General features: G+C 39.3%; 1 protein-coding gene and 1 pseudogene across 1 annotated transcript in view; both read right to left on the bottom strand.

Annotated features, from left to right (window-relative positions):
- Nucleotides 1-25894, bottom strand: part of ADGRV1 (adhesion G protein-coupled receptor V1) — a 544484-nt gene that overhangs the window by 367282 nt on the left and 151308 nt on the right. Inside the window, exons 51-59 of the mRNA XM_070465812.1 lie at nucleotides 19016-19238; nucleotides 18481-18685; nucleotides 14245-14391; nucleotides 11484-11739; nucleotides 9834-10036; nucleotides 7982-8158; nucleotides 7448-7627; nucleotides 5359-5541; nucleotides 2043-2207 (exon numbers count right to left, since the gene is read on the bottom strand). Of these exons, the coding sequence (XP_070321913.1) occupies nucleotides 2043-2207; nucleotides 5359-5541; nucleotides 7448-7627; nucleotides 7982-8158; nucleotides 9834-10036; nucleotides 11484-11739; nucleotides 14245-14391; nucleotides 18481-18685; nucleotides 19016-19238 (1739 nt within the window). The remainder of the gene's footprint in view (nucleotides 1-2042; nucleotides 2208-5358; nucleotides 5542-7447; nucleotides 7628-7981; nucleotides 8159-9833; nucleotides 10037-11483; nucleotides 11740-14244; nucleotides 14392-18480; nucleotides 18686-19015; nucleotides 19239-25894) is intronic.
- LOC139032471 (PRELI domain-containing protein 1, mitochondrial pseudogene) lies at nucleotides 22636-23680 on the bottom strand (annotated as a pseudogene).

Below are 25894 nucleotides of genomic sequence, written 5' to 3'. Positions count from 1 at the left end.
TAGTTTCAAACTAATCTCTAAATTCTTCTCATGCCAAGTGAGGATTTTACAGAGGGCTAGGGCATGCAGCTGAGAGGTCTCCTGAGCCATCGCTCATCAGAATCTAAGAAGTGAGTGGATGAAACATCTGTAACATCTGACATGGCATCACTAATTCCATTAGAGAAACCAATGCCTCAAAAAAAGCGGCAGAATGTCCCAAGTGGCAAATGATTGCCAGAGGGCATCACTGAATTCTCCAGGCCAGAATACTGGAGTGGGTAGCCATTCCCTTCTCTCTTCCCAACCCAGGGATCAAACCCAGGTCTCCCACATTGCAGATGGATTCTTTACTAGCTGAGCCAGTAAAGAATTTTAGCTAGCTGGATTCTTTACTAGGGAAGCCCAATCACCAATTAGAAAATTGAAAGAAAAAAAAAAGTATTTGCTTCTGTGTTGCTTGGTATTGAAAGCTCTCATAATAAAAAAAAAAAAAAGAAAGCTCTCATAAAAGGCCACCAGACTCAAAAAAAAAAAAATTAGACGATGTTTCATTGGGATTATCTTTAAATGTTTGGTCAGTTTTCGTTTAGAGAACCACCATGGGGACCTTCTACTCTCTTATTTTTTATTTTGTTTACAGAAATTCATCTGCTTAGACTTTCTACATATACTATATATCTATTAGAATCAATTTCATATAGGTGTTTACATTTATTTGTCTAGAGCTATACAAAGTAATCTCTTAAAATTTTATGCTTTCTCTTTTTAACAGTTCTTTCTTACTTGGTCTTATCCTGTGAGATTATTTTTTGTTGCTTTTTAAATAACTTATCCACCAATTCTACGGTTTTTCTTGTTTTTAACTAACTCCCTTTTGTTTTCATTTTTATGAATTTAGGAATGATTTTTGTGAACATGAAGCAAAAACCATGAAAGACTGATAAACCCAGACTCCCCAGTTTCTTCTCTTTAGCCTACTTGTCCATCTCAAAGCCAATCATACTACCGTATTTACCTTTGATACATACTATCTTAAATTGAGTTGGGGAAGGCCACCCTCCATCCTTCTTTGTGAGTTTCTTGCTATTCTTGGTCTTTTACATCTCCATAAAGGTTTAAGAATCAGCCTGTCAAATGCTCTTTCACTTAGCCATCCCTCCTTCTAGGACAAAAGAGTTCAGAGTCTGACTGATGACTACTAGTTGGGTCTGGTTAGATTGGATTCACTGAAACCCTCTGCTCAGATTAACTGGGAGAAAGGGACAGCCAGGATTCCTTCCAAGAGGCTCTGTGTTCCATGTTTTAGAGCCCAAAGTTCTATGGGTAAGAAGACAGCATGGATCATGTTAAGCAAGAGATGGCAAAACAAGACCTTCCTTTCAGAAAGGCAGGAGGAGAAAGGGGTGAGAAAGGATGAGATGGTTGGATGGCATCACCAACTCAAGAGACATGAGTCTGAGCAAGCTCCGGGAGATGGTGAAAGACAGGGAAACCTGGTGTGCTGCAGTCCATGGGGTCACACAGAGTCAGACACGACTGAGGGGCTGAACAAAAAAAGTAAGTCAGAGGCACAGATAATGGCCAGAAAAAAGATTTGGAGTGGGACCATAAGTTAAAAGATTACCCAAGGAGAGATGATGGAGGCATGGACTGTCACAACCATGACAGGGTAGAAGGGACAGAAAGGGTATTGAAAAGGGAAAACTAACCAATTTTGGTTGTCAAATATATGCAAAAGTTACAGAACAGATGGAGATGGGGATGACAGCTGGATGTCCTGCTTGCTTGACTGGTTTTGCCCTCAATCAGGGGAGGCAATGTGGACAGCAGAGTAGTTTTAATGGTTGATGTAGGCAGTGTCAAAACTAAATTTGATTTCAGACATTTAGGGAGGGGTGTGTGTGTGCGCATGTGTGATTTCCCCACAGTGCATGTGATTTCAAAAAATTACAGACATAGTGAATACTGTTAACATCAAATGACTTTATAAGCAATACTATGGAAAAGAACATCAAAGACAAATTAGAGAAAAACTGCAGGCATCCTGATGATGACCATACCTCATCAAAATGAAGCGTCCCACTTAAAGGACTGAGGTCGTCCTTAGCCATCTCATCTATGGTCCACTGAAGCCGGACAGCTCCTCTACCTCCTGGGGACCGGACAACTGTCAGTGTCACGTACGAATCAGGGTCATCAGACAAAAGGGATTCATCTACCATTACCTGGAAAAAAGAAAATCAACCACAATTTCTAAATCTAGAATTCTATTCACAATCACGTGGCAGAAAACAAAAAAAAAGCTTCACCAAATCCCATTCTCTTTTTGTCCCAGACACTCAGCTACTTGGCATTTCCTAACCTCTTCTGCAATTAGATGGAGATTGTTACTGAATATCTGGCCCAAAAAGTATAGGCAGAGCCTGCTAATCATAGTCTGGCCATCAGTTTCCCACACAATCTCCATATTCCATCTGTCTCCATTTGCCAGGTGACCAGAGGAGGCAGAGTCACAGATGGAGAGTCTAGTGCCTGAGACGCCAGTTGGAGAAGAGGTATTCATAAGACCCCAACTAGGAACAGCAATGTAGGACTTTGGCGTAAAGAAGAAATAAACTATTAAAACTGAGATTTGGGGATTCCTTTTATGGCAGTAAGACTCCCCACACAATACAGACCTAATATGAATTACATATATTGACTCTGTGAAGCAAGGACCAAACTGAGCCTATTCCATGCATTTGCTATATAAACACAAAAATATGGCACAACACCTTCCATTTTCAAGAAACACACCTATTTGGGGTTTTTTTTTTAATGACATTTTGCATTGGTGCCAAGAGTAGAGATTTGGAGCCAATTGATATGTATTGGGTTTCTACTATGCGTCACGTCTTACACCAGGGATTCCATGTGGCTCAGACAGTAAAGAATCTGCCTGCAACGCAGGAGACCCAGGTTCAATCCCTGGATCGGGACGATCCCCTGGAAGGGAATGGCTACCCACTTCAGTATTCTTCCTTGGAGAATTCCATGGACAGAAGAGCCTGGTGGGTCCCAAAGAGTCAGACATGACTGAGCGACTAACATTTTCACCTTACCTTATTTAAGCCTCACAAAAACTAAGAAATCTGAGGGCCAAAGATATACACATATTTGGAGAAAAGGAATCTGGGATTTAGTTCTGATAATTTGATTCCACACCAACTGTTGTTCATACCACTCCTCAGAGAACAAAAATAGCAAATGAGAGAGAGAGAAGTAAGAAAGAAAAAATCCATTATTAACAAACTGCATATATAAGTCCTTTTTGTTTCTGTAAATAGTAACATTCTAATTTCAGCTTCACAAGTGTATTTCTATAAGTCTTTGCTCTACCCAGGGCTCTGGTATATTTAGCACATTGTCCCGGGAGCAGCTTATTAATTTTGACACATTAATACCAATAATCTTGTCTCAGGGTTTTTCAGTTCTGAATCTAATCAGTGTCACCAAATAATGCTACCAGAATGTTCACTGTGTGCACAAAATACTATATCTTATAGATACATATTAAAATATAAATTTCATGTTATCAAGAGCTTCTGGCTGAAAGAAAGATAAGATATAAGGAAAGCAGCCACAAAGGATGAGCAACAAGCTGCTATTATTAGTATCAACAAGTAAAATAGCAATTGACACCTATTGAGGGTAAAGTCCAATTATATATGCTTTACATATAACAACTCACTCCTCACAACAAGAGTTTGGGTGACTTAAATCTTACTTTTAGATGATAAGACAAGTTGGAAATGTGAGGCTATTACAGTAAGACAGTAGTTCCCAGATCAAGGGTACACTAAGGTTTTTGCAGTAAACTTTACAACTGCAGCTAAAATAAAATTAATAAATATAAATTATTTATGAATAATAGGGGATCTCTTCATTTTCTCAAAAAGTGAGAGAAACTCGTAAATACACTCCCCAACAGCTAAGTCCAAAAGTGTAACAAAGTGAAAAGTCAAAACATTATTATAAGGTTTCATCAACTGGAGGCTGGATTACTTAAACCCTGAACATTCATAATCTAACCTCAGAAGCTAATAGACAATACATTTTTAGCACATTTCATTTCATACATTTTATAAAAATAAATTGCATATTCACATATATTATTACTCTGCAAATATGCAAAGAAGGCCTGGATGGAAATAACCAAATACTAATGATATCTACTAATGATATCTGAGAGCAGTAATATTATGGCTATTTTTTTCTTAATACCTTTTGTATTTTCCAAACTTCTTAGGTTGCCTGCAAAAAACTCACAGATACTCTCATGTGAATCTTTCACCGTTTACAAAACACTTACTTCCACTCATTCCTTTCTCAAGGGAGAGTCTCATGAGACTACAGCAGCAGATGTACTCTGTTCTTTTATAGTTTCCATTTTCTTATGAAGTTAAAATGTCAATGGTCAATAATTAGGCAGTTATTAGTGTCTATCTAAACTATAGGGCAAGCCATAGTTCTAGCCTTGTATTCAAAGAACAGTAAAGATAATAAGCATTAGAAAAATTTGCTATTATTTAAAATGATCTAAGGTGAATTACTGATTCCCTATAAGTGACTAAATAAAGGGAACGATAATACAGGAGCCAGAAAAGTTGTTGTGCATCAAAACTATCTAAAGATTTGTGTGGCTGTTTCGGCTTGAAACTTCCTTTGAAAGATAAAGTCATAGTAGTTATGACGTCATCATTATGTCAATAATTACGATACACTTTATTTTATATTTAAGGTGTAGAGATAACTTAGTACTAGTCAAAGCTTTTCTCTCTCAGGGGCTGAACCAATAATAATTGGGCTCACTCTTGTAGGTCTTGAGAGCAGGCAGTCAAGGGGAAGTAAGAGGGGAGGGAGAGAGAAGAAATACAGGGAAACACAGGAGTCAGGGGTGACTGTAGTGTTTTGTTCAATGTAAATCAAGATAGAAGACCCAAGAGGTGAGGAATATAAATCTCTCCCCAGCCAAACCATCCTAGGGTCAGAAAATGACAGACTCTTTCTTTCTAACGAGGATGGCAGTCTGGTAGGAGAGCAGGTAGAGAACAGAATGTCTAGACAAAAGTACCTCGTGGTCTGTCACACCCAATCATGGAAATGTGTTCTCCTTTTTAACTGCCTGATACCAAGAGCTCTCACTACTGTGAAACTGCCTAAGTTAGAGGACTGGCCCCTAATTCAACAATCAACTCAAAAGAGCCTTGAGAAAAGAATCTTTAAGTAAAGAGTAATGAAATCTAGAAAAAAAAGGAAATTTCCTTTCTACTATAAATGAAATGAAAAACGAGTCTAGAGGAAAGCACCCCCCACCCCCTGATATATTTCACTTACAGTCTTTTCTTCAAAGCCAAATACTCCAAATGGAGAATCATTTTGTGGGATAACAACAGTTACCACAATATCATCATCGCCAAGTCTGCCACCTCCAGCCACCTTGATTAAGGAAATATTGAACATCTCCGTGAACTCAAATTCATCATCATCAATTATGGTGATTTCTATCACTGCCTTAACCTGTAAAAGTAAAGAAGGAAGGAAGGAAAGAGGGAGGAAGAGAAAGAGGGAGGAGGGGGAGAGGCAGGGAGGGTAGAACGTGTTACTAATTTTCGATGGCAAACATTTTTAGTTGGAATTTAGAAACACAGTACCAAAGAAAAAAGCAGGCATTTTCACCTGTTGTGTCATAATACTATTTTAAAGTCATATATTTACAGCATTTCAAAGTCAAAACGTTTCAGTTCACTGTTTCCAAAATAAAGGAAATTATATATGTAATAAAATATAGTTACTGATTCAAAAAAACAATGAAGTCTTATTCTTGAACAAAAATATTTTAAATGTCATGCAGGTTCTAATAACCATTGCACAAACATAAATTTTAGCATATTTAGTATTAATATGACCTGATATAAAACTGTACCTCATAAATTATTACTATCTTCTGCAACTAAAGTAAATCCCTTTGGTTTCAAATTACTGTTCTTGTAATATAGGGGAAAAGACAAGAAGGAAGAAAATCCAAATTCGCTATTATTAGAAATTTGTGATCAGGGATTTATTCATGTCTGGCTCTATGTTAAAAGTTTTTATAACTTATAATTTGGTCCAGCTTGTAATATAACTATTGGTCACAAAAATATCCCAGCTGTCGTCCATATTTAAAATCCTTTTTTGTATCCCAGAGGGAAATGACATAGACATTTATCAAGAAATGGTTCTCCTACCTAAAACCACCTTTATATAATAACAGAGAAAATGAAAAATCTGGATGTCATACTCAGGGAAAACAGAAACCTGAACAAAATAAAAGCTTATCAAAATGCCTGCACCTCGTCAATACTGTGGAACACAGAATACTTGCCCTACAGGATGTTAGATTTAAGAATAATGATGATCCAAAGGGTGCTAAGTGATGGGGCTTTAACTTTTTGAAAAGGATAAAGTACTGATAATATAAAGTTAGAAGGCCACCTCAATGAAAGTCAATTTGTTTCTCCTTTTAATGTAAAATCTACATTTCCTTTCCTCTTAGTAGAAAATGTTTTATAGTCCAAAATTTGCTAAAATCTCATGATTTCAAATATGAACAACAGACCTTTATGTGTAGGAAACTGCATGCTTATCTTTTAGCTGTACTTACTATCCTCCAAGGGCAACTAATAAGTTGATGTACACTACGCATATCTGTGCAGGCAAAATCAGACTGCGTGTAAATCGATACGGCTGTTTGAAGTTACTAACATTTTCATGATTGTTCACATGCTTTTTCCACTTACTGATTTAAAAATTTATGAACATATCTTATGCTTACATATTACAAAATGCCCAGTTCACAAGCTTACAAATCTTAAGGAATATTGTGTAATTTTTAGCACTGGTTGACCCAAATCTAGAATACTGGTTTTCAGTTTTTTCCAGTTTTAACTACTGTGCTCCTTTTCTATCATTTTAGTCTTTTTTAATTGTAAAAAAAAAAAAATGTTTTTGGATAATAATAAATATACATAATAAATATCTTTAGTTATAAATGTATACACTTTTGGTGCAAATCCTAAATAAATATTTATATTTATAAACATTAAGAAATAAACAGAATAAAAAACCTAAAATTCATAGGAATAGTCTAGTTCATCAGGCAATATTTTATACATTCTTAGGCACCTCTAAGCCAATTATTATCCTTTTATAACTTAGAATACGAGGTGGGAAAGCTCAGAGAGGGTGAGATTCTTGCTTATTTATATCTTCTCTCCATGTCCATTAATAAATTATACATCAGCTAACAATATCTCTGTTAGCCTGATGTGGGAATTTAGAATATTATACATTTAGCCATCACCACTGCACGTTCATTTGGTAGATGCCTATAAAATGTCTGGGGTACAACCAAAAAATGCTAATATGTCTGTGACTAGCATACTTGTCTATCTGCAAATTCAAGAATCCCATGAGACGGCTTAAAGTCTTCCAGGCCAGCACTGTCCACTGTTGCTTTCCAATATACATTTACTGCCCCAAAGCTTCCAGCCAGCCGAACTACAGGAACTTGAAGAACGTTCAGGGGTGGAGGCATCTCATAGGCAGTAATGACTCCAGCATCCTTTAAGTAAAGAATATGTAAATTAAAATGCAAGACAAAAGTAACTCTTACAATTCATCATGATCTAAATTTATTATCTCTACCACTAGGTCTTATACTTTACCCTTCAAATTAATAGCTGAATAAAAGTATGCATATTCAGTCTTCAGAACTCTGACATTTAAATGTAATGCAAATAAACGCTTAATCCTTTGGTCTAAGAGAGCTTAAGAATTAGTCTATAAGAAAAACTTTGAGAGGTATTTATTAATATCTACAATAAAAGTCAATTATTTTTCAGAAAATACAGGACACTGGCCCAATCAGCAGGTACAAGCTTTTGTATTACTATAAATATGTGAAAGTTCATCTCACTCTGGTAACGTGGAACTTAAACATTCCTCTGGGATCATCATTTTCTTCGATCATTATCTCAACCATTTCCAGCCCCGGCCTTCGTACACCGGGCTGTCCTGCAGAGACGTCAGAGTTCACCAGGCGCACGTCAGTGATGCTGACAGTAAACCCTTCCTCCAGCTCGGGAACATCATCCTAGGTGCCAAGAAGCAAGGGAGGAGGAGGGAGATGGTGTTTTATTTTTTAAAATACATTCAATTTGCACTGGAAGTGCAGTATTTTTCAGTAAAAAATGACACCCACAGGAATGGGCTGCTCTACCACACACAAAAAAAATATCCCTTTTTTATATTTTAATACATTCCTATTGACAGGCAATGGCAACCCACTCCAGTACTCTTGCCTGGAAAATCCCATGGACGGAGGAGCCTGGTAGGCTGCAGTCCATGGGGTCGCTAGGAGTCGGACACGACTGAGCGACTTCACTTTCACTACTGACAATCTCAGAATCTCAGGGGATATTCAAGCATACGGGTGATGTTGCCCAATGGAAGCCACTTACTCATAAGCAAGTAAAATAAATTAGAAAAAAGAAACTCTATCCTACAATTTTGACCACACTCTATTGAATATGTTCTATATATATGACATTCCCTCAATTTAGGAGAAGGTGGTAAATGCTACATACATCTTAAAAATGAAGTTCTACACTTTAAAAAATCTAATTATAATCATATTTTAATTAACTTTTAAAAAACTGTTATCTTATTTTTCAGTTGGTAATAAAAAATTTCAAAAGATAGAATACCTAGTGAAAATGAAAGGAAATCTCTGTTTCATCACTCATGTCTTTCCAGAATGTCCTCTCCAGAAGCCACTATTATCTAATACCATGAATACCACTATTAATAACACTATATTATTATACAATATTATATTCACTCAATAATATTATATAGTACACAATATATAAAGATAACATTTAATTATATATTAGTGATAACACTATTAACAAATTTCAGTTTCCCTTGCTTCATTACAGATGTATATACGAAGTGTATACACATTCTCCTTAGACAAAGGAGAGAAAGAGAACGATCTAATCCATCTGAAGACTAATCTTAATTCAAGTAATCATATCAAACCAATAATCAAAATAACCAGATGAACTTGGGCATTTTATTCATTCCGTCATTAGTTGAAAACAACTAACAAACCAACAGAATAGAGGATCCAACCAGACATATAATCAATCCAAATTCAATGCTTCAAAGGTCATTCCAACAATATTCCAGTTCCAAAATAAATATAAAAAATGAATACACCTGTTATTTTTATCTTTCAATTACAAAATATTCATCTATTATTAAATATTAGGGTCTTCCCTGGTGGCTCAGTGGTAAAGAATCCACCTGCAAATCAGGAGATGGTGGAGACACAGCTTCAATCCCTAGATCGGGAAGATCCTCTGGAGAAGGAAATAACAACCAACCCCAGTATTCTTGCCTGGAAAATTCCACAGACAGAGGAGCCTGGTGGACTATAGTGTTGCAAAGACCCAGACACGCCTGAGTGACTGAGCACACACATTAAATATTAGGGGGAGTGGGAGCATGAGAGTACTTACATCTTAATATTTTAAAAGTATATTTTTTAAAGATTTTACCTTTAAGAGCATCGCATTTTCATCTTTTATCTTCATTTTCCTTTATTATTATATCATACTCATTGAACCCTAGCTGCTGCTGCTGCTAAGTCGCTTCAGTCGTGTCCGACTCTGTGCGACCCCATAGACGGCAGCCCACCAGGCTCCCCCGTCCCTGGGATTCTCCAGGCAAGAACACTGGAGTGGGTTGCCATTTAGACTCACCGGCAGAATGGCAACTTTGACATAAGTTTCTTTCATGTTTTCTTTCATTATTATCATTGTTTCTTGTAGCACATAATCTTCATTCTCAGTGGCTTGATTATTGATGTGCAGTAAGAAATTGGGTTGAGCTACCAACTGAATGGCTATGTCTCCAAGTAATCCTTTATCTCGAACAATTTGTAACTGAAGAGCGGTGATGTTCTCTACGAGACAGACGTGCCTCAAGTAAGTAAACGTTTCCAATAGCTGTTGGTGCTATTCTAAGCACTGAGGCTGCAGTGTTCTGACTATCTCTTCCAGACAGGAAAAGCAAGACAGACAAAGCAAAGGCAACGTATACTCCCAAGGAACAGTTCGTGCTTTCCCCAACCAGTGACCAGAGCTGTGCTAAGGATCGCCATACACCGCCGGCAGTAATTCCCAGTTTTAAACCCTCACTTCTGGGTCTCTCTCTCTATGGTGCACATGGCATGCCTATTAACAGAAACTGCTGAAAATACCAAGAAAACGCATACCTGGAGGATGAGCAGAGGGGCTAATGACAAATGCTAAGAAGATTCTTCAAAAATGAAAAATTAAACACACCAAGTCATTTAATGACTCATTATTAAAAAGTAAGTTTGTTCTTAAAGGTGGCTATCACAGAGCTCAAAGTATCTCACAGAACCTATTCCACTTCTTAGATTTTTAAAATTTAATTTGCTAAAAATGAAAAAAAAAAAAAGGCATGTCAATCTTCCCTACCAGTCTGTGCGTTTCTAACAACTGAATACCACGTCTTTGCTTCCAAAACACGTAGCATGATTTCTGGTACTTACTAGGTGCTATGGTTGCTGAATGGATAAATGAACAGATCATTTTACTTTAAGGCTACTATTTCTGTTCCCATATATACAGACATATAAAGACCTACATGTCATTTTTCTCCATCAGCTATTTAAGTGAAAGGTCCTGGAGCGATGTCTGTTTCTATTTGAAAATTTTAGAACCTTCACATAGCCTAGTCTTAATACTGGGGTTCGTTCAGGTTCTTCTGTACTGTCTTATGAAAAAACCCAAACAAACGTCCTGACCAACCCAATACATACATATTATACTTAACCTTTTATCTAAATAGGTCAAATGACCTCTATCTATAAAAATCTATTTATTCTACAATTTATACAAAGAGTCAGGCAAAGATGTCAACATGAAACTCAAAGGAAACAGGGAAATAGAAACTGATCATTCATACTTCACAGAAAAATATTATTCTAATTATTGCCTTGGGTTTAATAATTACCATCTCAAGTACCATAACTATTGAAAACCTATACAGGAGAAACTGAGCAAGAAAAGAGAACAGATAGATTAAAAATGAAAAAGAGAAAGTTAAATAAAAACCAAACACTTCTACTACAATGATTTACTAAAATATTAATATTTCTATTATGACAGTAATATCTCAAAAGTAGAAGTTTTTCATACAGCCATGTCACTGACTGATGACATGATCAGACAATTTAATAAAGACAAATAAAAAGTAAAAAGGATTATGACCTGTCGAACTGAAAAACATCATACAAAAAGCAATTTATATCCCCAGTAAATATTAGAATTAAACTATTCAATAAAACTTATGAGAACCTGAAAATATCTAACAAGATTTACCTTTAGGCTCTGCTACTCTAACGAAGAGAGACTCAGCATGCCAGCCGACCAAGCCAAAAGGTGAGTCATTGGGCAGAGTGGTTATCACAGACTTGTTTCTTTTCTGATCAATAGTAGCACCTTTTGATGGGTCCTCAACCCCTTCTGTGATAATACGGATGAGTGTTACAATGACAATCTCTGACAATTCTGGTAGATCATCAGCAAGAACAGTCAGAGTAATTGTAGACAGTGCCTGGCCTTCAGAAAATGAAATCTAAAATTTTAAAGAAAGAGGATTTTATTTATATTTTAGTTATCACTGTGCAGTAAGAATATCAAAGGTTAGATTATCTTTTAATATTGGCCATATCTTAAATAAGCAACAACATATGATCCTATAAATCAATCAAATGCCTTTCACATGAGAAAGATAAGATTTTTAGGAAAAAGAAAAAGTAAATCACTACTAAAACTTTAAGCTAATAAATCATGTAGCCAAACTGTCCTGCCCTGGAACCTACATTCTTAATGAAACACTGATTACATACTCTCTCTGAAAATTTAAATCCTAGGTACCATATATAAAATCTATAAACATTAAATATTTTCCTCTACAAATTTTTGCTAGGAATCCTACTTCCCTTGCTTAAACTCTGAATGTATTATTTAACAATGATTCAGTCAAAATAGAAGTAGAAAGACAGAGATACAAGTCATAGCAGCTCTCTCCTCTGTGTCTGCATTATCTGAAGATTCAAAACGCAATTTGCTAAAAGGCACCTGAAGTCCTTTCTGAAAGGGCTTCTGTCTGTTTCTTGAATGCCATTTCCCTTTGTTCCCCACCTCAGACTTGATCCTCTAGTAATAGGGACACAGGACTTCCCTGGTGGCTCAGATGATAAAGAATCCACCTGCAAGGCAGGAGACTCAGGTTCAGTCCTCAAGTTGCTAAGTTCCCCTGGAGAAGGAAGTAGCAACCCACTTCTGTATTCTTGCCTGGGAAATTCTATGGACAGAGGAGCCTGGTGGGCTATAGTCCATAGGGTCACAAAGAGTCAGACATGACTGAGCAACTAACACTTACTTACTTACTTATTAACAGGGATACAAACTATTTACAACTATTTAAACTAGCATTACAAGCCTATTTTGCTGGCACTCATCTCTCCACCTGGAGAAGGCACTTCAGGATATAAACTCAAGAGCTTTATTAATAAAATCAGGAGTAAGAAAACTACTGCCCTTTGGTAAATCCACTTTTTAGAAATCAAGTTTTACTGGAAAACAGAAAAACTCATTTGATCACATATTGTCTATTGCTACTGTTGTGCTACAAAGGCAAAGCTGACGGCTGGGGAAAAGACCATACAGCCCCTAATGTCTAAAGTATTTACTATCTGACCTTTTACAGAATTTACTCACCTTTGGATAAAACACGTCTCATCCAAACTATAGTCCATACTTAAAGACACTTTTGGCATTTAAATTAGAAATAATTTTAATTATGCTTACATGAGAAATACTAATTGGGGAAATACAATTCAGAACCTGAGAAACACAACTTAAAGTTTTTAGTAGCCTGAATACATATTCACTGCAATAAAATTTGCCATAATATCCTTAAGACACTTTGCTCCAATCATCTTTCCAATGATACAGAAATCTAGAAATGATGAACCATAATAAACACCTATCCTGTTTAGAGAAAATTCCACAAGAGGTCTTTTAAAAGCACTCTTCAGAGAAACACTCGGGCAAAATACACAAGAGTAATCTATGAGACCCAAGACAAGTCATCCTCCAATTAGGAACCAAAAGCCCCTGAACCCTCTCTTTGTGAGTCAGCTAACTTCTTTGACTCATTCTGAGTCCATCCTCAAACTTGTGTCTTGAATGTCTACTACCCTCCAACAGTACATTATGTGATACTCTCCCAGACCCCTTCCTGTGACTTATGCACCCATCCCATGGCTATTGGGAATAACAGCTTCTGTATTTCTCACGGGAACTGTCCTCACTGCAGCACACTATTGCACCCAAGATTATGACCCACAGGGCTTCCCATGTGGCTCAGCGGTAAAGAATTCACCCGCTAATGTAGGAGATGCAGGAGACATGGGTTTGATCCCTGGGATGGAAAGATCCCCTGGAGAAGGGAGTGGCAACCCACCTCAGTATTATTGCCTGGGAAATGCAATGGACAGAGGAGCCTCGCAAGCTACAGTCCAGGTGGCTGCAGATAGTTAGATGCAACTGAACACACATGTATGCCCCAAAACAGAAGGTGACCTGAGATCAAGGATTGCTAAATTGGGGATGCAATATCACATCCCCTCCCTGGAGCTGGAAAATAGGAAACTCAACAACTACTGAGCACACAACTCTGGTCTATTTTCCCATACACCTGGCTATTTCACATATACTTGTTCTCTATTTATAGCTTCTATTCTACCCAAATCTCAAAACCACATTTCCAGCCCCAGATGCATTGGTTTTATCTTTCTGACAGTGTAATACACCCATAATTTGGCTGACTAGTGTACTGAATTTCAAAAGGGATACTGTTTTACAGATAATTTTGATATTACAGGGGCAAGAAGGAAGAGTCACAGCAATAAAACTAACCTTAACGTGTATCCCTCTCTATGGTTATTAGGCGGAATCCAGTGGTGACATGGTCAAACTCAAATACTTCACCCACAGGGCAGTGTTTGGTCCCATGTATCAATAGCAACCACAATTTAAAAGTGATTTTCTGATAATTTTCTAAATTACATACCACTCCTGAGGTAGGAAATATATCACTAATACTTCCGTCGGCTTCCCACCCTACGGTTATACGACCATATGTTCCTTTTAAGCGTTCCACATTCAAGGTTATCAGGCTATCTTGATCCATTTCTTCCACTTGCTTATATAATGAATTCTGTAAAATACACAGGAAGTTGCAGAGAGCTATTTGAAGTTATCTAAGCAGACTTTTATTTCATGATATCATGCATTTGCAAAATTCACAGTACTAAGCAACATAACACATTAAGTAAAAAACAATAATTTTAAAAATGGTAATAGAGAATGACCATGACTGTACTTTAAAACATGGAAGTCTGAATAAGTAAAAGACTGAGTTAAAGTAAATGAAAATGTTAATTTTATAGCTTTTTTTCCCCAGCTCTGTATTTTTCAAATTTTCTTCAATATACGTATAAAATTTTTATACTCAGAAAGCATGCTCATTTTTTTAAACAGTATACATAGCATGTAAGCAGCTTGTAGAACAGCAATATCATAGGGAAGTCAGCACAAAAGCCTTCTTCCTCCACTACATTACGATCCAGCAATCCTTCCAAGTCTTTGCTTCCTGATTGTAAAATAAGTGTTTGGTCTACATGGTCCGTGAGGTCCCATCCAAATGTAATGACATCATGAGAACCCAGGAGCTCCTTTCTGACCACTGACAAATGTTTCCTATCCTTACATTCATATCCTCTGAAACATTTCTACAGTCTGTGATGTTCCCACGGATGATGTTACATTCTTAGCCCATGCTCTTTACAACTCCTTTTCCCGCCAGAACGATAGCTCTCCTTCCTGCTAGAATCCCTTACTCCGCTGCTCACCTATACTTCTGAGACTCTGCCCTTTGTTCCAAACTGATTTCTGCATCTCTCTGACTGGAACTTTCTTTGCCCAAAGCCCACAACTTCTATTGAGACCTTTTAACGAACTTTTCCTCAAAATTAATACTCCAAAGAGTCTCTTCTTACAATAACCCTGCTTCCTCCATAGGCAATACAGAGAGAATACAAAGACTTTTAAAAATCCTTCCAGAAAGGTTTTTCTTGTTTCTTTACTAAATCTGAAAAAAAAAAAAAACCTCCCCCACTAATTTCTCAAATGAAATTAAGAAATTTCATTTAAGCTTATGAAAGCTTCTAGTTAGAATGCTAATTTGAGAAGATATCCAACTCTATAGTAATATTTTACACAGCATCTCAACACACTGTTACAGATGTTACACAGTAATAAAATCCTGCTCAAGGCAATCAAACACCCCTGCAGAAAGTGCTTTGATTTTAAAATATGCGTATAATTTCTTCACAAAAGACAATGCTTTAAAAAAAAAAAAAGACTTCAAAAGAGAAGCCTCTCGCTGGCTTCATGCCATCTATTAACAAGGATTGGTAAAATGAGGATTTAATATAGCCAGAAAATATTCAAGAAATTCTCAACATCTTCTTAAGTCCCAGCTTGGAATGACGCTGTCCAGACACAGAGGCCTGTACTGAGGAGCTTGACTGGGTGGATCGGAGAAACCTAGGATTCTGTCTATTGGAAAGGATCACACCACAGTGATTTGATAGTTCTGAAACAATTATGAAACAGGTTTCACAAACAGAGGTCTATGCTTAGGCAGCTGAGGAACACGATAGACTCCTCAAATACAGCATGACTTGGGGGGAGAGGATGAAGCTGAGCGGCAGAGCATGTGGGTTCCTGCCCCAGGAGCTGCAGCTCCACCCTCCAAACTTGTATGAGGCCTCGAGAAGCCCACGGGAGCCTTCTGTTTCCTCTCCTGCATAATGACAGGTTCACAGGAAGCACCGACTGGGTGCCAGGCACTTCTCTGATTCAGAGAAAGCGGTATGAGAGCTCTCACACTCTTGCATGTATGCATGCTAAGCAGCTTCAGTTGTGTCCAACACTTTGCGACCCTATGGACCATAGCCTGCCAGGCTCCTCTGTCCATGGGATTCTCCAGGCAAGAATACTGGAGTGGGTTGCCATGCCCTCCTCCAGTGAATCTTACCGGCCCAGGGATTGAACCTGCGCCTCTTATGTCTCCTGCATCGGCAGGTGGGTTCTTTACCTCTAGCACCTCTTAGGAAGCCCCTCATGCTCTTAAATACTAGCGAAAAGAAACAGACAAACTAGGCTGCTGTAAGGCTGTAAGATTAAGGTGAAATAAAAAGTGATAGACTGCTGGTGGGAGTCACATTTTTCAGTCGTAAAAGGTCTTTCTGTTAAGATGGCATTTCAGCAGAGAGGAAATAAAGTGAGGGAACAAGTCATGCGAACACCTGGCGGGGAAGGAGGGTGTCTTCTTTCTTTCGAACCCTCCCACAGCTCATGTCTTAGGGTTACTCTGTCCACCCAGCAGCCACTTACCACGTGTGGCTCCTAAGCACCTGAAATAGGACTAGTCTCTAAGAGTAAAAACGCCCACTGGGTTTGAAGACAAAATATGAAAAAAGGGGTGTCAAGTATTTCCTAAGTAATTCTATGTTGACTACATGTTGAAACAACAGTATTTCAAATATATTGGGTTAAATAAAACATGAAAACTGACTTCACACGTTTCTTTTTGCTTTTTCTAATGGGGTTTCTAGAAAACTCAAGAATTACCCAGGGGCTCATATTATAATTCTGTTGGGCAGAGCTGCCTCACAGGAAGCTGACCTGCCTTTGGCTTCAGAAATGGATGGGCTGGGTAACAGAGTGATCCCACAACCTGTGGAAGCATTAGTAAGCCCCAAACTCCGCATTTTATCCCCCCAAACTGCTCCTTCTGCAGAGGCTGTGTCTTGGTGCAAGGCACATTCATGCTCCCCATGGGTCTATCATTTCCTGCTGAATTGCTCTATGTCTATTTTCTGCTGAATTTTTCATTTCTGCTCTAGTCTCCTGTCTGGTCTACTTCAGTCCTTGCCCACATACAACCTAGGCTCAATTCTACGAACATAATGTCCTTTCAAGTGTGAGTTAGATTGCGCTGCTACTTGAATGAATAAATGACCAAGTAAGTGAGCCTGTCACCCCAGTTCTGGGCAATGAGACATACAAAGAGGCATTTGGGAAACTTCTTTCTTACCCCAAGAGCCACACAAAGCATCTCTCTTCTCACAACCGGCCATGAACAAACATGGACAAGAAAGCAGTAGCCTTAACAACAGCAGCAGCTTTCGAACAACAAAATGAAAGATAAGCTTTGTGTTGGCAAAGTAGAGAAGAGGAAAGAATCTGAACCACAGTGACAGAGCAGAACAACCAGGCAACTCCAAGCCCACCTCCTCGGTAGACATATCCTAGGTGTTTAAGTCAGGTTCTGTCCTTACTTGCAGAGTATTTTAAAAAAAAACATACAAGATAGCTGCAGCTGTGACTCTAATTAAGAAATCAGGATACATTTTGCAAATAGGACCAAATGATGCAAAATAGGGAGTGACCTTTTCCTCACTGGCAAAGGAAGGTGAAGGGCCTCCCAGGTGGTTCATTGGTCAAGAATCTGCCTGCCAATGAAGGAGATGTAAGAGATTCAGTTTCGATCCCTGGTTTGGAAAGATTCCCCTGGAGAAGGAAATGACAACCCAGCCCAAGATTCTTGCCTGGGAAATCCCATGGACAGAGGAGCCTGGTGGGCTACAGTCCATGGGGTCGCAAAGAGTCGGACACGACTTAGTAACTTAGCAACAACAAAAGGATGTGAAGTCTGGGCGTGGAAGTCGACCTGGGAAGAACTGCACAGGTCTCTTTCCTCAGGAAAGAGCATGTCCATGCGTACAGCACACATGTAATTGTAAACATCTCTCTCTCTTTCTCTCATAAAGAAGCAACAAAGGCATAAATGGACAGTAATAGATTTGCAGGTGATGTGTGTGACAAGACAGTGTATAGGATACTTGGAATCTGCTTCACTGTTACCCTCTGGAAACAAGGGTAACAGCAGAGCCGAACTCCTGGACTAAGGCCAGCTAGTACCACTTCAAATTCAATCTAATAAAGGGGATCAGTACCAAAACAAGGTCAAGTCAAGGTGACTCAAGGGTCCACTGTGCAAGTCTATAAACTTCAATCATCAGTAGAATTCACCTTATAATGTAGAGTAGGAGGTGAAGCAGGAAAGGGAGAAAAAGTGGGGCTTAAGACACTCAAAATATGAATCACTGAGGGCTGATAGCAGCTAAAAAGTAACACCATGAATAAACCATTTGCCTTCTGAGTGTGGGATCTTTACCTGAGCAAATCCAACAACTCCATAGGCATCATCATTAGACAGAATAGTTATTTGTACATAACCATTAATACCAATCTCTGCTCCTCCTTTGGGATTTTTAAGTTGAACTCTGAAGGATTCGTCTTCCTCTGGAACTGTATCATCAAGGACATTTACCGCTATTATAGCTTCTTTGTCTCCAGGCTCAAATATCAATTCACCTGAACTAGCATAAGAAGTATATATAAAATAAGTCCACTACAACAAATTAAAGACATATTAATGGTAGAGTAATCATAAAATTCTCATAGCATTGATTACTACTAAAAGTGTGCAGAAATCACATTTCATAAGTAAAATTTTAATCTAAAACATAATTAATACTAATCAACCTGGAAGAATATATATTAGAAATATGGATAATAACCAAACTTCTGGTTTATAAATAGCTCGTATATTTAGTATATTTTTTCCATCACTACCTAAAGACTTAAAAATGAGTGCCATATAAAATTATGGTGAGATAAAGACATTCAACATAAAATGTTGGACCTACCTAGGAATAAAGTCAGACTGGCTTGAGACGTAGGTTAGCTCGTATATATGTGAGTGGGTGGCTCCTGCAAGAGCAATTAAATTCTTGCTTGAATTAAGGGACTTCACTGTAACAAAGGCTGCATCATAAGCAGATGGTGCTTCAAGAATAAAAGAGAAGTGATTCAGCTCTGAATTCCAGCAGTAAAGCGCAGACACAGCTTGGCCAACAAGAAGTATGTGGACTGTAGGAAGGAAAGAAAAAGGAACCAGAATGAAAAGTGAATGTCAACTCACAGGCTCCCAACACCAGTATAGCAACAAAACTCTCCCACCTCACAAAGCTACATTTAGATTGCTGAAGTAACTAAATATGGTACAATTTCTGAAACAACTGGATATAAACAATAATTTTAAAATACTGTGAAACAACCAAGTCAGTCTGACAATGTATCCACAATCCACTTGTCTAAAAAAATCTAATAAAACTCAAATGGATTTTAAACTCTTGCATTCACCCTAATAATGTATTTATTGAATAGCACTGAAAGATACTTTCTAAAATGAACAAGACCAGTAATTCTACCACTGAAAGTTTCATTTTTGCATTTTCTTTTCCAGTGAATCCATATGAATTTACAATTGACAAATTATAAATAGTCTAAATGTGAGACATCTTAATTAAAAAGCTTAATGCTGTATTTATAATATACATTATATACAGTTTTACATTTTGCTGTGTAGCATCCAGATTTATAATTTTATACACAGATACTAGTCTATAATATTAAAATATATTTAATTATTCCCCTCCCTTGGATGCTTACTTTTGTTTCCTATTTGTCAATATTAACTAGAGACAGGGGTAATCATTTTATTCTCATCTGATAAATTCTTAAAGGTGTCCTAAGGATATTAGCAAATTTATGATCTTTGAGTATATTCTGTATTCAATAAATGCCAATATATTCAGTATATTCTGCCAATGCTTTTTGAAATGCTGGTAGGAAAGCATGCTCTTAATAGTTCAAAGAAATGGCATATACTTATATCTACAAAAGTTAGGAGCAGAAGGGGGCTCACTACATTGTATATACCATTCAGCAATCTTCAGACTTAAAACTGGGAAGAAAAGTCAGAAACATGCACAAATTCCAATACTTGGAAAAACACACTGGAATAACAAGATATCATATAAGATTGACTATGCATTAAAATAGCACACAGAACCAAAAACATGGGTCTTTCTACAGTTGTAGCCAATAGGTTAAAATGGAAAATCCCATATCCTTATTATTAAATATCAAGAACTATTGATCATGTTTATCTATGGTAATTAAATTAAGTACTATTTCAGTTTAGTAAATGTTACATAGTAAAGATCAAGAAAGGTTATTAATAAACTTGCATTTTAAACTCATCAAATATTTTTCATATAGCTTTGTAAAATGGTATACAGTCAGTAAAGAGCAAACTCCTCAGATGAATCACAACTCTCAAGTTTAACTGATTTTATAGTCTAACCAGAATCATAAACTGAAGTGTTCTGAATATCACTGATTATGTAGCTTAACCCTTAGAGATACACCCTATTCAAATCCTTGCAATCTCATTAGAATGACAAGGCAGCAAATAGATAATCAGGCATTCAGAGCAGGAAACATACAGGCTCAAATCTACATATATGTATGCAGAGAGTACTTTCTCAAAAAACAGACATGCATATTTGTTCAAGATTATGATATTGGACAGAGAATTTATAAAGGAAAAAATATTCCTAAATCTCTACCTACTCCAGGAAACAGAATTTTAACTACTAGTACTGATTACAGAATTTTCTTCCATATATCAAAACTATTTTTAAAAAAAGAAAGAAAAAGTATCCCAAAGGAAGGCAACTGTATAGGATTATTTAAAAAGAACATGTGGACAAAGAAAGTTGCATGAATAAAGCCAACAGGAACTAAAGAGCCTCCTGATGAAAGTGAGAGAGGATAGAGGAAAAGCTTAAAACTCAACATTCAGAAAACTAAGATCATGGCATCCGGTCCCATCATTTCACGGCAAATAGATGGGCAAACAATGGAAACAGTGACAGACTATTTTCTTGGGTTCCAAAATCACTGCACATGGTGACTGCAGCCATGAAATTAAAAAATGCTTGCTCCTTGGAAGAAAAGTATGACCAACCTAGACAGCATATTAAAAAGCAGAGACATTACTTTACTGGCAAAGGTTCATAGAATCAAAGCTATAGTTTTTCCATTAGTCATGTATGGATGTGAGAGCTGGACCATAAAGAAGGCTGAGTGCCAAAGAATTGATGCTTTTGAACTATGGTGTTGGAGAAGACTCTAGAGAGTCCCTTCAACTGCAAGGAAATCAAACCAGTCAATCCTAAAGGAAATCAGTCCTGAATATTCAGTGGAGGGACTGATGCTGAAACTGAAACTTCAATACTTTGGCCACCTGATGTGAAGAACTGACTCATTTGAAAAGACCCTGATGCTGGGAGGGATTGAAGGCAGGAGGAGAAGGGAACGACAGAGGATGAGATGGCTGGATGGCATCACCGACTCGATGGACATAAGTTTGAGCGAGCTCCGGGAGTTGGTGATGGACAGGGAGGCCTGGGGTGCTACAGCCATTTGGGTCGCCAAGAGTCGGACACGACTGAGCAAATGAACTGAGGGCTCATTCTTGGCATTCACACCCTTATCTACCCCCGTATCTAATCTACCGTCAGCTCCCACAACCTGTGAGACAGCTTCTGAATGAATCTACTTCTCTGACCTTGTACTTTGTCACCTACCAATTTCCAAGCTCCACCAATTCAAGGTCTTTAGTCTGAATTGTGATGAGAGCCTCCAGCTTGTCTACCGACATCTTCTCTTACCAGCCTCTAAGCTTTCTCCCATTGGCAATCCACACTCTATTTTGAAAGCACACACACACTCACTCATTCACTCTCACACACAATCTCTGTCTCATTGTCTGTCTTCCTCTTTCTCTCTCTCTCTCTGCACCTTTCTCTTTTTCATCTCCTCACCACAGTCTCATAAAAGGCACCCTAATACTTACAGGATAAAAACAATAGCTCTTTAAGTCCCTCTAGCCTATCTGATTACATCCTCAGTCACACTCTGGACCACTCTGCCCTCACTGCCAGACTGCCCTCTTCCTGGTCCTTTCCCAGACACTGACCTTTTTACCCAGGCTGCTCCTGCTACCGAGAGCCTGCCTCATGCTCAAATCTTTGCCTCATCAACCCCTACTCATCCTATAGTTCACAAGTAAATGTTTCTTCCTTAAGAAAGCATTCTGGGCATCCCTTAGACTAGGTAATTCATCTTTGTATTATGCAAGTTCTATATTTTTTCATGGCAGTTATTTACTTGTAGCCAAAAACTTAACTTGTGTGATTACATATAATGGCCCTTCTTTCCTATCAGATGTTAAAACTTCTTCAGGGCAAGAACTATACCTGATTTTGCTTACCCCTGTCTTCTCAGGGTTTACCACTATGCTGGGCACATAACTGGCACTAAGAAATACCTATTAAATAACGAAGGTAAAAAGGGAGAAGGGGAAGTCAGGTTTATATGTCTTGGCAGTCTTTGCTATATTCCTTCTTCCTCTTCCTTTTTTTTTTTTAATTCAACAAGTATTTATTGAGTGACTGTTACACGTAAGATTTTGTTTCAGATACTTGGGACACATCAGAGGATAAAACAACGGTCCCTGCCCTCATGGAGCTCACAGTCTAGCATTTACGAGCACTTCACCTGGATGCAGTGACCCTGGGCAAGTCACTGCGTCTGTCCTCGGCCACCCGATGCAGGAGTAAGGAGGCCCAGCTCAGACACAGGGAACGGGCTGGCTGTGCTGGAGATGCCAAACAGGGCCCCTGCCCTCAGCCCACCGCCCAGACAGTCCAGAGGGCTAGAAGCTGGCTTTAATGATAAAGTACCGGAGGCGGGGGCACGGACCGGCGCCGGTAGTCTGCTAGGCTGCTGCCTCGGGGCCTGGGCCGGCTACACGAACTGCTGCTGCTGCTGCTTCGTGGCTGCCTTGCTGGCAAGGTCCTTGGCCTTCTCCGTAGCTGCCAGTGCTGTCTCCTTGGCCTTCTCCTTGGCTTCCTTGTCTGTTTCAACAAGGGTCTGGGGAGGGGCCTCACCTTGCAGCTTGGCCAAGATGTATTCAAAACCCTTCATAGTCTTGGTCACGTTGCTTTTGAACCGCGCGAGACCAAATTCCTGGACAGCTCTGGAGACGCCAAATAAGCTAGAGGAGACCCAGGCTTCCCGGCGGATTTCGGTCCAGCCGCTGTTATCAGAGTTCACACGGTAAACACATCGTTCCTCCACCACCATCAGCCGGGCGTGGTTGATGTTCCAGGTAAAGGTGGTCATGGTCTGGTTTTGTGGGTCCACATAGAATCCTCCAGGATGTACACGGAGTGAGCAACCTTGGCAGGGAACAGTCGCTCAGCCCAGCGGGGCATCCTGTTCGTCTTGGTCAGGAGTCGTCGGGACAGGAGCTTCTGGTCAGAGGTCACCTCTCGGTGCACTATGTCTTCCGTCAAGACATGTTTGCTATAGGGATTCGGGTACCGCTGCCAGAAGGCAGCGAACACTTGGTCCCAGGAACTCCGGAGCACGCTCTGGCCCAGGAACTACTTCACCATCGTCCCGGCCGGGGCGGGCTCAGCGCCCGAGCAGCATCAGGGGTGCGGAGCCTGCGGGGCACGCGGAAGCCGGGCTGGAGCTCGACGCTCGGCCGCCAGGCTAGCAGCAGATCAGTCGCTGCAGCGCCGCACCCAACCGGCCGCCGCCACCCCCGCCGCCGTGAGGAATTATCGGGCCCATTCTTCCTCTTTCATTTAAAGAATTCAGTCACTAATCTCTGTCAAGTCATTAACCAGAATAAATATGTGATCCTCCAAGTCATGGCTCCAATCTAATACTTTTAATAAAATATTTGACACGTTCAAAATAAGAAAGTCCTTGCATATTATTTAATGCATAATTTCAGCTTTCAGGAGATCTATAATAAGCCATTCTAAATAATTACCTATAATCTTTTCATACTTCTGCATCCTCAAGTCACAGAAACAAAAGAAATAAAGAGACCTCACAATGGTCCCTTAACAAGCCTCTGGCAGAATTTTTCACAAATTCTTTTAGAAAGTGTGCCTATTCTATCTTTTTAAAGTCTTTAAAGGGAATTCTATAACTTCAATTAAAGGCCCATTCAGGCAGCACTCTTCATCCTTAAACACGTTCATTAGGCAACTATTTTGAATCATAATAAGTAGCTCAAGTAGATGTAGTTAGTCCACTTGAAAACCTGAGGTCTAAAAAAAATATGATAAAGGCACAAAATTAAAGGACAAGTGGACAAAACTAAACAAACACATGATGGAAGACACGGAATCTATTCGGAATCTATTCAGTAAGTCGACTGCTGAGTGAGTGAGAAGAAAGTCAGAGGTGGCTGTCACAGAACAGCTTCGTAGACCGACAGGCTGTCAGAGGCTGACAACATAAAGGGAAGGTATTTAAGAAACGCCTGAGCAGAGCGGGGACGGACGGACAGGGGCCGGCAGCAGACACAGGACTGGTGCGGAGGCAGGAGAACGACAGACAGAGCGCCCAGAGCGAGGGGAGCACACCGCGAGGACACCTGCTGGGACGCAGGGCCAGGAGCGGGAGCAGGACCCGTGGAAGCACAGTACAGCGGGATAAGCCATCTACCATGAGAACGAGGGAAATAAGCTCCGAGTCCTGGGCTGGGGCTGAGGTGGCTGAAGGCTCTAACCCCTGACCGAGAAAGCCGCGGGCGGGCAGCTAAGAGGAAGACGCACAGACAGATTCCTGCATTGGTGCAAAATTCCCTCCTCTTCTCAACAGCATTTTCTCTGTAGATTTTTAACTCCTGTGAACTCAACGACCCCCTGGGTCAACAGGTCCTCTCACTGATGTCCTGCTGACTCAGCCCCTCACCTCTAACGCCCCACTGAGGAGTCTCCATTCCTGGTGCCTTGGTGGCTGCACACAGCACAGCATGTCCCATGCAGTGAGGACAGACGGGGGTCGTAAAACACACCTTGGGTCGTCATCTGCCTTGGAAACGCGTGTGAGGATTTCTCTACCTCGGTAACGCTCAGAGTGAGTCCAGGGACCCCTAAGCGTCCTTGAGACCCTCTAAGAGGCTGTATGATGGCAAAACGACTTCCCTAATAATACCAAGATGCTGTCTGTCTACTTCACTCACATTCTCTCACGAGGGTCCAGTGGGATCTCCCATAGGCCAGATGACTGATACTATTGCAAAAGGCTGAATTACAGATACAGACATTGAGAATCCAGCTAATAAACCAGATAGTAAAGAGATCTACAAAAACAAAAAAGCCAGTGCCACTCTTCTTATAAAGGCTTTGTTTTTAAAATTAAAAGGTATATTACTTATGCTGACAGGTAATGAGTTTTCCTGCTGCCATTTTTCAAGGAATATGGAGAAGGGAACAGTTTACCCACTCTGGTTTCCTGGCCTGGAGAATTCTACTGACTGTACGGTCAGTCCATGGGGTCACTAAGAGTCGGACATGACTGAGGACTTTCACTTTTCACTTTTAAATGAATTCGTATCTTCTAAATTTCTCAGATTTAATTTCTAATATAATAAATATCAATAAATATAACCCACACAAACCACAACTCTTCAAGGTCCTCAAATTTTTTAGGAGGGTGAAAAGTTTCTAAGAACAAAATGTTTAGGAACTGCTGGACTACCCCTGGGCACAGTTCAACCCCCAGGCCTTACACTCCAGACCTTCCTGCACAGACTCTAGCCTGTCTGTCCTCAACCCTACCACCACCGACTCTAGAGTACAAGCCGC

The sequence above is a fragment of the Odocoileus virginianus genome, chromosome 3, assembly GCF_023699985.2.
Source record: "Odocoileus virginianus isolate 20LAN1187 ecotype Illinois chromosome 3, Ovbor_1.2, whole genome shotgun sequence".
In the NCBI taxonomy this organism is placed as follows: Eukaryota; Metazoa; Chordata; class Mammalia; order Artiodactyla; family Cervidae; genus Odocoileus; species Odocoileus virginianus.
The sequence above is the reverse complement of the archived record's forward strand: the minus strand, read 5'-3'. Positions and strand labels throughout refer to the sequence as shown.